This window comes from Falco biarmicus, chromosome 4 (assembly GCF_023638135.1).
Source record: "Falco biarmicus isolate bFalBia1 chromosome 4, bFalBia1.pri, whole genome shotgun sequence".
NCBI lineage: Eukaryota > Metazoa > Chordata > Aves > Falconiformes > Falconidae > Falco > Falco biarmicus.
The window spans coordinates 21,858,908-21,870,988 of record NC_079291.1 but is presented as its reverse complement, the minus strand read 5'-3'; the positions used below and the strand labels follow the sequence as shown (position 1 = coordinate 21,870,988).

Here is a 12,081-nt window from a genome sequence, read left to right as displayed (position 1 = left end):
GACCTCTGCACCAAATACTTCCAAAAAACTACCACCCTAAATCAAGCAAAGTGACAAACAACTCCACAAGTAGAGTCACATTTCAGTAATGCCTCATCACTTCAGTCCACAATGTTGCTATATCACAGATAAGGATGCCATTGATTTAATGAACAGAAAGCTGTAATGGTTATGAAAGCAACTCTTCTTAAAAGAGTAACAAGCTAAGAAATAACTTTCTCACAGGAGATTGCCTCATTTCCACTGCTAGTGTGGTAAATATTTAACAGAGTTAGTTCTCTCACTGGTGATTCCATAACATCACATCTTAGCAAATAATTCTCCTACACTGCTTGACTGTTTCAGTGACATCAAGCTAAGGGAAAAATTAATATTGCTGCTGGCAGGAAGCATTTGTCTGTAGCTCTAAATACTCTTACTGCCAGCTATCCCATCTTCAGCATCATGATAGCTCTACACTACAGTGATACAAGAGATCTTACTAGCAGGAAAAGGGTGGGAAGCCCAGCACTGAGCTGACAGAAAGGATGCACAAATGAGAGAGAAGAAAGCTGATAACTTTGATTCAAAAATTATGTGGGATTTGAACTTAACCAGATACCTGAGCCTGAAGTACAGAAGCTGTATTGCAAATTCTTAAGTCACCAGACACTCAACTCCACGGACCATAAAAAGGTTCTCCATATCACAGGCGGAAAGCTATACATTTAAAACGAGAAGCAATCAGTAATCTTCCTGCACAGATGTCAAGATGAGAAAAGGGAAACTTCCTAACCACAAACAGTGGCAGTCACACCATAAGCTCAAGCTGAAGCCATCTTTTCTCCAGCTTATCCTGACTCAAAGGCTCAGCTGCCTTTGATTCTTCAAACAGGGCCAGTTCATACACATGAAATCAGCGAATGTTTTGCAGAGAGTACTTTTTCTTTCACCATTTTTAAGGGTCAAATAACAAGATACTCTTGTGCAAGAGGAACAACTTCTATTTAGAATGTAACTAGTTTATCCAAAAAAAAAGAAAATCTGCATTATACCATGCAAAATTATTCCAAATGACTGTATCCATTTCCAAAACCTTTAAAAGATAAACATACAACTTCATAACAAATCAGCAATAAATGGTTCTGCTCTGCAAATAGAAAAGACACTACAGAACCCTTGGGTTATAAACTCTAAAGAGATGCTTCATGTGGAAGTCTTACGTAGCTGACAGGGAAGAAAAAAGGTAAAAAGTACCAGACAACTTAATCTATTTGCATTTCAGGCAATATTCACAACAAAAAATACTACCAGACAAATTCCATTTATTGCAGGACACATACAGTCTCACTGTGATAAACTGATTGGAACTGATATTGAAACAAACAGTAACAAAAGCCAGCTCACCCTCTCAGATGTGTTGGTACTGCAGGGCTAAAACCACAGCGTTGGCAAGTAGAAGGTCTTGTATTTTTCAATACATAAACAAGGGATGACAAAGTGCACAAGTTCCACAGAATGTGAGATGTGATACTTTTATTAATTTTTCAATGGAAAAATGGATCACTCTTAAAAGACCCTTACATTCTGAACTCAAGTACTGAAAAAAGAATCAAACATCAAGTTTACCTACAGGACAATATTTCTCAGAAAGACACACAGCAACAGAAGACATGAATACATTGTAACATTCAAAAACCTGCAAACACTGGAGCCCAGTATCTCCTCTTCCTAAACTGCTCACTGACTTCATCAGATCAGTCCAGCTTGAATCTTTCTTATGAAGTAGTACAAGATCACATACAGCAACAGTAAAAGGAAAGCACTAGGCTGTTAGACTGTTTCCTCACAATATTTCATTTGAGACTTTCAGTAACATTTTCATGTAAATTTTATATCTAAAATCATTAGAAATTACATTTAACATTGAGACCAAAGGAACAGAGCACAGAGGCTATATACCGTAATGTAACAAATTTTCTTAACGTACCTTTTAAAATTATATCAGATATCAAACTAATACTTGAAATATAGAGTTTATTTTTTATTACTCAGGCTCAAAATAGGCACAGTTTTCATGCTATCAAAACGTACCTCTCTGATAAGTTTTACTCCTTTTGAATCTTTCATGTTGATAGCTATACTCTGAGGATAAAAAAAAAAATACAACAGTAATTTATGTGAAAGCCCTTCTGGTGATTATCAGCCTCTTCTAAACATAACCAACAGTCAAGTTTCACACTACAGCTAAATCAAATAAGTAAATATTTACACACACACCACCTCTCCCTGCTAAAAGAAATTGTTGGTAAAGCAAGCAGAAATGTCTCACCAACATATCAGACAAGCACTGAAACGAGTATGGCAGATGCACAGCTGGAAGCTGCACTGCAGTCTGATCACTGTATGTTTGCAGAGCAGCTACTGCAAGCATGCATGGGTACACCAAAAACATTTGTTTCAATGGCAGCAAGCCATTAAACAATTCAGACATGTCGTGAAACTTCATCTTAAACCTGAAACTTCACAGGCTACCTTTAGCCAACCTAACTGTGGTATGATGCCTGCTTTCCTCCAGCTCCAGCTACCAGCTGAAGCAGGTCAACTGAGCTGATGCCCCTGAAAAAAACTGATCCTTCGAATAAAATAACCCTGACTTTCAGCAGTGTTCATTTCCAGTCAATTTGCACCACCAGCTGGGGACATTCAGGACCACTCTTGCTTTTTGCATTTGCCTCAGCTGACCACAGCACCATACAAGGTTTGCAGCCTTTTTTGTTCAAAGGAACTCTTTGGTTTTTCTCCTGAAACTTATTCATCACAATTTAAGGCCAATGTAACTATTGCTCCATTATATATGTTAAGAATCAAACAAAGAACTGTTATGTCTTCAGTTGTAATTACAGAAAACATTGGCTAATGTTCAATGCCACACTCCACTTACCTTTTTATTTCTATTGACACTGAGAAAATAAACACTTTCTGTTCCAGCAAAGGGTGGACCCCAGGCTCTTGTATCATCACCAGCTCCTGAAAGAAATGCCAACACATTTTCATATTTGTCCAATATCCCACTGTGAACAAACAAAAAGAATAAAAAGTTTTCCCCCAACATATTTAAACCACCTAAGCTTCATCTAGCAGGCAGGACAAAAATTAGTTTTTTATATATATATATATATATATATAAGGATATTTATATCAAAAAAACACCTAAAAGTGAATGTGATTAAGCAAAGTGAACACAGTGCTTGCTAGTGCTGGGACTATTTTTAAGCTTTAAAATATTACTATACAGCCACAAACCACCAATGTATTTGCAGGTTTTTGGTTGTTTTTGTTTGTGGGTTGTTTTTTTGGTGTGGTTTTTTGTTGGGTTTTTGGTTGTTTTGGTGTTTTGGGGTTTGGTTTTTTTTTGGGGGGGGGGGTTGGTTGTTGGGGTGTTTTTGTTGGTTGGGTTGTTGTGTTTTGTTTTTGGGGTTTTTTTTGGGGGGGGGGGGGGGCACCCAGGGGGAAGGTGGAAGGGGCTTTTTTGTTTGGGGGTTGTTTTTTTACCTTAAAGCACTGCTACAATGTCACTCTTTAAGGCAATCCAGAAGAATTTAGCAGCAGCTCTATCCCTGCACCAAGTCACACAGTGCACATGGTCAACAAGCTATTCCTGAAACACTCTGGACACAATGTCAAGACACCACTGATCAGCAACAACTTGTTAAACTGCACGCTGCTGAACACCAACAAAAGGAAGCAATTGCAAAAGGTAAGATGGCATTAAAGCTGCTGCAGACATTGATGTCAGTGTATGATTTATGCTTAATTTCCAATTTGAAACCTTTCTTAAATGTCATTAAGACTGGCAATTATTTCAATTAGAATTAAAGCTAAATTTAAATTCAGACATAATCAACATCCCGAATTCTAGCAAGCATGCACATTCCTACATCTATTTCAATAACTAGACTTTATCTACTTGTTAACTTCACGTGAGTAAAAACTTTCCTTAGTGAGGCAACACAGAAGACTCTTTGATACTAGCACAGACACAGAAACAAGCTGAAGGTCTTACACCATATAGCCACTGTCACAGTTGTGCTATACACTGCAGTAACACAACACAGTCCACAGTCTACAGTCATTTCAGATCGACTGTGGTAGAAGTTATACAAATGTTTCAATTACTTATCAACATCTGTACTGTTTAGTATGTCAAAGGACTAGTTTGGTTCAAGCAGGAAGCTTGGGGGGTGGGACGGGAAATATCTTTCTTCTGTATATTACCACTTCAAGCCATTCAAAACAACACATTTCAGTAATACTTTCCATGCAGGATGCTACTGTGGCTACTATCCTTTACAGATTAATACTCCTGTGAAAGTAGATATCCTCTCCCAGAAAGAGCCAATTACTCATGTTCTAAAATGTTTGAAATTCAGAATTCTCAGGCTGCCCTTTTCCTTCAGTCACAAAACAAAACTCTAGGACCTGGAATGCATACCTCCAAAACCATTACTTCATACCTAAACACTGACATTTCTCCATTCCTACTACCTAGATACTTGGAATTATACCACTGTCAGACTCATCAGATAGTACAAAATAGATGCAGCTTCTGCCCTGCCACAAAAGTGAAAACATTTGAAACAATGGTGAGTGATTAAGGATGACCCATAGGTTGATGTGTGACTTCGGTTAGACATTCTACATTTTGTTAAATGTTCAAACTTCCAATATTTCCTATTTAAAATAAAATATAGGCGAAGTAATATGTTTTAGTATCTCAAGTGTGTAATTATCTTCACCAGCTCTTTTCAAAAGTAGTAATACCAAAAAAGAGAAACTTTAAAAATGGAAACTTCAAGAAAGAAAAAATACATGAAAATTTGCAGCTGCTGTGGCATAATTTCATGCCTCAAATGCATGATGATGTATAAAACTGAAAGCCAAATGCAGGAAATATTCCTAAAAAAAGACCTGAATGTCATGCAATTTTTTAATCTTCTTGTATGGTCTTAAGAACTAGAAAGTGTAGCTATTCCACAAGAATGAAGCATTTTTTATCATTACCAATCCTCAACAACTCTTAAATTAAGAAGCGTATGTTCTAAATGGGAGAAGAAAACCATTGTGTTAAGCTCAAATACACAAAAATAAAATTAATTCTATTTATGAAGTTAATTACCCAGAGTCCAATCAGACTCAGATGGAGCTACAGAAGTTTCTGCATTTGAAACTACACGCTCACAGCTCACTAACCTCAGACACTTTCAGCACTAGCATGAAGATTTTCATCCAAATTCAGAAATCTCCCTTTTCCAATGAACTTCCATCTCCACCTATACAGGAATATCAGATCCTGGACATTAAAGATGAAACTACCTCTTGCAGAAAATAACTTTTGTTCACTTTGCACAATTCCAAAGAAAAATTTCTCCAACAAGGTAATTTTTAATTAACAACCTGAAACTGTGCTGCAATATTAAAATTATTCTCAATAGAAAGTTGATAGGGAAGGGCAAGTCATCTTATACTCTACCAGTCAAGACGCTTGCCTGCCCCACTAGATCTGTATAATATTACACAAAAGCAGTGCTAACAAACAGTATATATATATTTTTAAATGCTCATATTACCTTTCTTTCCTGTAATAATAAAAATGAAAATAGAAGAATAGAATGTGGAGTCTATTTCCAAAATTAAAGCACCTGTCATTTTATCAGTATTCTAATCCTGAGTAGTAAAATGTATTCCTATTTAAAATTATCTGAGACATTTTGGCTCAGAGGGAACCGAGCTGAAAATTCTGAATTCCCAAACAGGAAAAACACCTTTTCTGTAATTCTTATGTAACTAATTGCTGGAAGGATTTGTGTGTATGTCAAATATTGCATGTCAAACACTACACCTAAAACCCTGTTTTAATCCTCAATCCTCTTACCACATGATAAAAAAAAAAAACACACACACACAAAAAAAAAAAAAAAAAAAACCAAAAAACCAAACCCACCGAACACCTAAGCATTCAGAAGCCCAATTTACAGTCTAAGCAAAGTCCAAACAATTCAAACAAAATCAATTTAGCTTTGAGTGATGGAATAAGACACTTTATTAAGTGATGACTCAGCACTGTTTTGTACATTAGTATCTGAAAAAGCTACCTGACCTTACAACTTCAACTGTTCTCACACTGTTTTCTAAATACAGACATCGACTACTGATCAAAACACACAGGTGGAGCACAGTGTTAAATTTAAAGCCAAGGGATCATACAGGTATAAGCAAACCTCCTAATAACTAGTTTTCTACCACATCAGAAATAGTATGAAGATGTAAAATGTTCCCAAAACTTGAAAACTACTGGCTCAAAAAAAACCCCAATTAAATAGCTACAATTTTTTCTTAGAATGATACCATACACACAGTCACCATAACACACCAAACAGATACAGTAATGTCTTCAATTTTGCATTCTGTCATGTATCACTTAAAATACATCAACAAATAGTTGCTGAACTACCCCACATTCTTATTGTATCTAAAATAGATACATAAAAATCTTACCTGGTCTTTCCACTTTGATAACTTCAGCCCCTAGATCTCCCAAATTCATTGTGGCAAAGGGCCCTGCAAGCACCCTGTAATATTAAAAAAAAAAAAAAAGATTTTCTTAGGTTTTCCTATCCGAAAATTTGCATCTAGACAGACTGTTCCAAATTACAGACAAAATACAAACCTGGTTAAATCAAGAATTTTCACACCATCCAATGGCTTTACATTACTAGCACCTGACAAGAAACAGAAAACAGTAACTTACTCCTCAATATTTTTAAGATATGTTTCTTATTGGTAATCTGAAACACCTCTTATGACATTCTCAACACCCTCCCTCATCTCCTTCCGCAAATAAAGGATAATAAAGCTTTCTGTACAGGTAGGTTATTAGGAGTTATATTATTATTACATTAATAAAGCATTTCAAAGTTGGAAAACCTTCTGGTTACCATTGCAGAACCTATTCTAAACACCTAGCAGTTCTACAGTAAATCTACTTTTTAGAGATATTCTTATATGTTCCTTCCACAAACACCCATATAGCTTTTAAAGACTAATCTGAAGAAAGCTCCAATAAAAGCACAGCAAGCAACATCAGAATGACACAAACTAAAACTGAGTAGCAGACCAATGTGAAGCACAGTACCCTCACAAACTGTTTTGACCTGCACAGACTTATGCACTTGCATCACACACACACAAAAATAAACTACATTTCAAAAAAAGGTTACAAAACTGAAGACAGAACATACAAGCCAAGGAAATACTTGTTTTCCTATCTTTAACTTTCAATGGCAGTCGCACATGCAAGATACAAGGCAATCACAACGCTTTCCTTCTTTCCAGCCTGACTAGCCCTAAAACAACAGGGGTGGCACTGAGTGTAACAGACAGAGCAAGCAATCCCATTGCCTAGACCATAGGTTTGCCCAACTCTCTCTTGGGTGACCTTGGGTTATCTTCTGCTAACTTTCATTGCAGGATGGGGATAAAAACACTTCACCGCCCTGTGTGAATGGTAATTTCATTATTTTTTGGAAGGTGGTCTCATATCACACACATACACACAGGAAATAAAGCACCTAGCTGGTAACACCATAAAAATATAAAAATTGTGCAATAGTAACTTCTGATAAGCATCTTTTTGATGTTTGTCCAGGTCAGAGAAAGATTTAAAACACAGCGAAAAACCAAACCAAAACATAACAACAAAAAAAAACCAAACACCCACCAAATCCAAAACAAACAAACAAAAAAAAAATAATTCAAGCACAGGCTTCTTTACAGAACAGGAAGGAGAAAAGAAGCACAATCCCTCAAAGCATGCAGGGCTGCACGGTGCATCTCCCGAGTCACACAGCAACAAATGCCTGTGTCACCTGCTCCACACTCCCTCCGTCAGACCTGAGCCACCCTTCAGTAACCCCCATAACTCTCCCACCTACCTTACAGTATATATGGTAAGAAGCTGATGGATACAGAGAGATACATGCAATAAAAAAGCTACAGAGACATGAAGCAGCGCTAGGAGTTCAAGGCTTCTAATAAAATGTTTTCATTCACTGTACTGCTCTCAATGAGAACACTTGCATCCCATTCTTTAAGACATTTTCCTCAAGTATTACAAACCGCTCCAAAGGGATTTAAGTTTAACAGGTTTGGGTTTTTAATACAATATACAGATCAAGCAGCATGCTGAAAGTGAGCTTATCTAGAAGCAGCCATCTATTTGGCACATTTCAAAGCCTTTAGGTAAAGTCAGGCTGCTACCTCTGTTCAATGCTGCACACTGCAGTGTTCCAGGTGTTGGACAACACTTGTGTTTGTCCCAGGTAAACACCACAGATTCTGCAGCATAACCTCAATTTTATCAAGATGGCTCTAGCTGAGCAAGCACTTAAGCATATGCTTGTCTGTTAAGGAACTGAGTGCACCATTTGTTTCACAACAGCATTACTTTGTTTACAGAAAATATGTAAGCAGCCACTTAACTGAAAAGCACAGCTCCCTAAAAAAAAAACAAACAACCGAACATTTAAGTCAACAAAAAGAGCCCATCTTCCTCTATTCTTTCCACATCTTTTAAAGCTATACTCTCCTACTTCAATGGGTCATTTTTTCTCCTCCTGTAAGTTTCTCACAGATACACTAGGAGAGAAATAGCAACTTCTCAGAGCCCACAGGTTTTCTACCTGTGGCTGTTGTAGGAATCCATAAAAGATACTTCTCAGAGAAGCCTATAAAGTGTTAAGATTAGCCTGTAAATACACATTTATGCATAACTAAGACTGATGGATTCTTACTAATTATCGTATCACTGATGTCAGATGTCCACAATGATGAAATGCAAGAGAGATCAAAAGCTTGCTTTTGAAAATTGGAGAAAAAATATAAAATAAAATAGACTGGCTAGCCTCTTCAAACTGGAAAAGCACAGATATTCACAAGAGAAAACACAGAGGACCTAAATTTGCATTCTAGCAAGATACTTACATGGCTGAAACGATTAAATGTTTCAAACAATTACAAAACAATGCCTTTTGACAGAAAAACAGCAGTTCTGGTACACTGATCTCAAGTACCAGAGTGCTACCAACCCCTCATTGCAGGAACAATAGGAAACAAAACCACACCACAAACAGAAGAGATCCGAATTTATCAGTATTGACAAGAGCATCTTTTTATTTAATTTTTTCTCCTCTTCACTAGCTTCCTATCAGGTGCATATCTGAAGTTAAACTTTTCCCCACAGAGCGTTTTTTCTCAGAATTCTGGCTCAATGTTTTAAGTTCTCCAAAACATTAACTCACATTTTCTCTTGTAATTTTACTATTAATTATTCCAGTAACTTGATGATTGAAAGAAAAATCTACTCTCCCAGCTCTAACTATATATTATTTGTAAACTCTTTGAGTCTACTGCAAATTGGACAGTCATACATCTTTTATAAGTAACTTTGACAAAGAATAAAATAGATCCACTTACTCTCAATACGATTTAAACTCTTTCGTTAAGCTCACTAGGTTGGCCCGAGGTTGGTCTAATGGAACAATATTAGTAAGCAAGCAACAGAGAAATCATTCTATAGAAGAAATATTAATTTTCAGGTCCTATTCCCAGAAAAACTTTCCTTTATGCTTGTAAGAGACAGAAGAGGACACTGAGAATAAAGCTGGTTAGTACATTTAATGGTTTTGCACCAATACAAAGTAACAGCAAGCAAATAGATTCCATTCCAATTATGGAGGGCATCACTCCGTAAGTCTATCATCTCTACTTTGATTGCACAATCAATAGTTTTTAACTTATACCTCCAGCGAGTTACCATCAAGTCCATCACTACCGTGAATTCACTAGCAATAGGCGCACTCTGTGCATTCACCTTGGGAACCCGAATCCCAAACTTTCCCTGCTTCTAATGCAACCAACACAACTGTTGGTGTATTTCCACATTAATTAGGTAACAGAACAACCCGAGAGCCAGAAGAGAATTACTTTGCTGCAGCTCAGCTTTATTTTGATTCGGAAAAACAAAAAAAAAACCAACCGCAACCCAAAAAAACAGACTGCACGAAGTTTCCCAGCCCTTGGGAAACGAGGCGCAGGCGCGCGCGGCAGCGGGCTGTCCCCTGCCGCGAGCCGAGGGTGCCCCCGCCGGCACGTGCAAAGTCCAGCCGCGGTGACCTCGGCGCCGCCCGCCCGCGCACCCGCGTCACCCACCGCGCTTACACAGGCCCGGCCGCCCAGCGACCCCCTTCGCCACCCCGCCGCGGCAGAGGGGCGCAGGTAACGCGCCCAGCACCTGCGCTGCCGGCAGGGCAGCTCCCCGCCTCGCTGGAGGCCACGGGCGGCCGCAGCGTCCCTCAGGGCTCAGCGGTCCCGCCCGCGCCGAGGGCCCCGGCCCCTGCCGGCCTCGGAGCCCCGGCGGCACTCGAGGGCAGGGGGAGGGAAGGGCAGGCTGAGGAAGGCGCGGCACGGCTACCTGCCGGGGGAGCGCCTCCGCTCCGCGCCCCGCCGCCGCTGCTAGGGGAGGCGGCGCTCAGGGCTCTGGGGCAGCGCGGCCAAGCGCTGCCGCCGGCGGCCGCGGGGCACAGGCTCCTCCACAGCCCGCCGCAGCGGCGGTTCCTTCCGCCCAGCATCTCCGCGCTCCGACGCCCGCCGCTGCAAAACCCACGGCCGAGCGCGCCAGCCGGCGCCGCGCAAGCGCCAGCGGCCCAGCACTCCCCTGCCCGCACCCGGGGGCAGCGCTGCAGCGTGGGCGGGGCGGGGCCTCCTCTCCGGCACCGCCCGCCGTGAGGGCTGGCAGCGCCGCCGGGTGCCGCGCTCCTTCCCCACCGGGGGGCTCGGCCGGGTTCGGCTGCGCTGGGTTCGGCTCGGCTCAGCTGGGTCCGGCCGGGCTCGACTCGGCTGGGTTCTGCTGTGTTCGGTCAGGCTCGTCTCGGCCCGCCTCGGAGGGGTTCGGCTGGGTTGGGTTTGGCCGGTCTCGGCTATCGCTCAGCCCGGCTCGGCTCCCCCGGTTAAAAGCGCGTTGCCCCTTCTGTTTTTCTTAGCGTGGCAGGTGGCTGGGCTCTATAAACGAAGCGTCGTCTTGCAGCTGCCGCGGCAGTAATTCTAGATCCCGCGTAATAAACCACGGTAGTTATACAAAGTAGACTTGAGGGTTCTTTCACTGCCACATCTAGCTGCTGGGTAAGCCACTGCTTGAGCACTAGGAACTTGGACATCCAGTTGGGTGTACAAGCAGCGGCATACAGCGTTGCTGAGATGGAATAAAGTAAAATGGTATCACTATCACAAGGTAGATCCTTCATCTCATTTCTGCTTTGTGGAAGGTGCAGCGTTATTTGGACGGTAAGCTGTACCTTCAGTGGTACATAGCTACAGAAGGGTTAGCTTGAAATAACCTTTACCCAATTTTTCCCTGAGCCTAAGTACTTTGAGACTATTTTTAGTTTGTGTTAGCACAGAATGGCAGGCTTGTTAGAGGAACACTATGGTGTCTTCCTGCTCTGTAATAGGATAAAAAAGCCTGCATGGAGGTTCAGCATTTATTGACCAGAAATACATTGTGTAAGGATAAGACAACAACTGCATCTCAAGAGCAGCTGAAACTTCTGACTGCTTGAGAATGAGCATAACGAATAGCCCAGGCTTAAGAAGTGTTGTGTGTCAGGTGGCCTGGATGCTGAGGAAGATCCATAGAGAAAATCTTCTACATGATGTGTTTGTTGACTGGATACGCTGTGTAATGAAAAGTATGACGTGGCTGCTTAAAATCCTAGAAGCAATTAGGATTTGTCAACAAGAAGAATTAATCAGCAAAATTATTCCAGTGTAACTCAACATGTGTGTAACAATACACATTTCTAATTTGGTGTGAAAGGGGTTAAAATTAAATGAAGTTGTCCTTTTCTGGAATAAGATCAATCAGACAAATTGATGTTTATGTTGGTAAACTGTCTTGTGTAGACATGGCATTCTGTGTGGGCATCATAAGAATAGAAAATTGGTCACCTACAGAAGATAAAACAGTAAAGTATTAGCAAAACTTCT

General features: G+C 40.4%; 1 protein-coding gene across 6 annotated transcripts in view; it reads right to left on the bottom strand.

Moving 5' to 3' along the window:
• SUGCT (succinyl-CoA:glutarate-CoA transferase) overlaps positions 1-10,755 on the bottom strand; it is a 337,967-nt gene extending 327,212 nt beyond the window's left edge. For 3 of the 6 annotated variants that reach the window (XR_008821583.1, XR_008821584.1, XM_056337264.1), the window contains exons 1-5: positions 10,511-10,755; positions 6,710-6,761; positions 6,538-6,611; positions 2,924-3,009; positions 2,074-2,124 (exon numbers count right to left, since the gene is read on the bottom strand). Coding sequence is in view for 3 of the 6 variants with exons in the window: in XM_056337264.1 (XP_056193239.1) it covers positions 2,074-2,124; positions 2,924-3,009; positions 6,538-6,611; positions 6,710-6,761; positions 10,511-10,667 (420 nt within the window). In the remaining 3 variants the exon portion in view is untranslated. The remainder of the gene's footprint in view (positions 1-2,073; positions 2,125-2,923; positions 3,010-6,537; positions 6,612-6,709; positions 6,762-10,510) is intronic. The other 3 variants (XR_008821582.1, XM_056337265.1, XM_056337261.1) reach the window with 2 other exon arrangements.
• Positions 10,756-12,081: the final 1,326 nt, after the last annotated feature.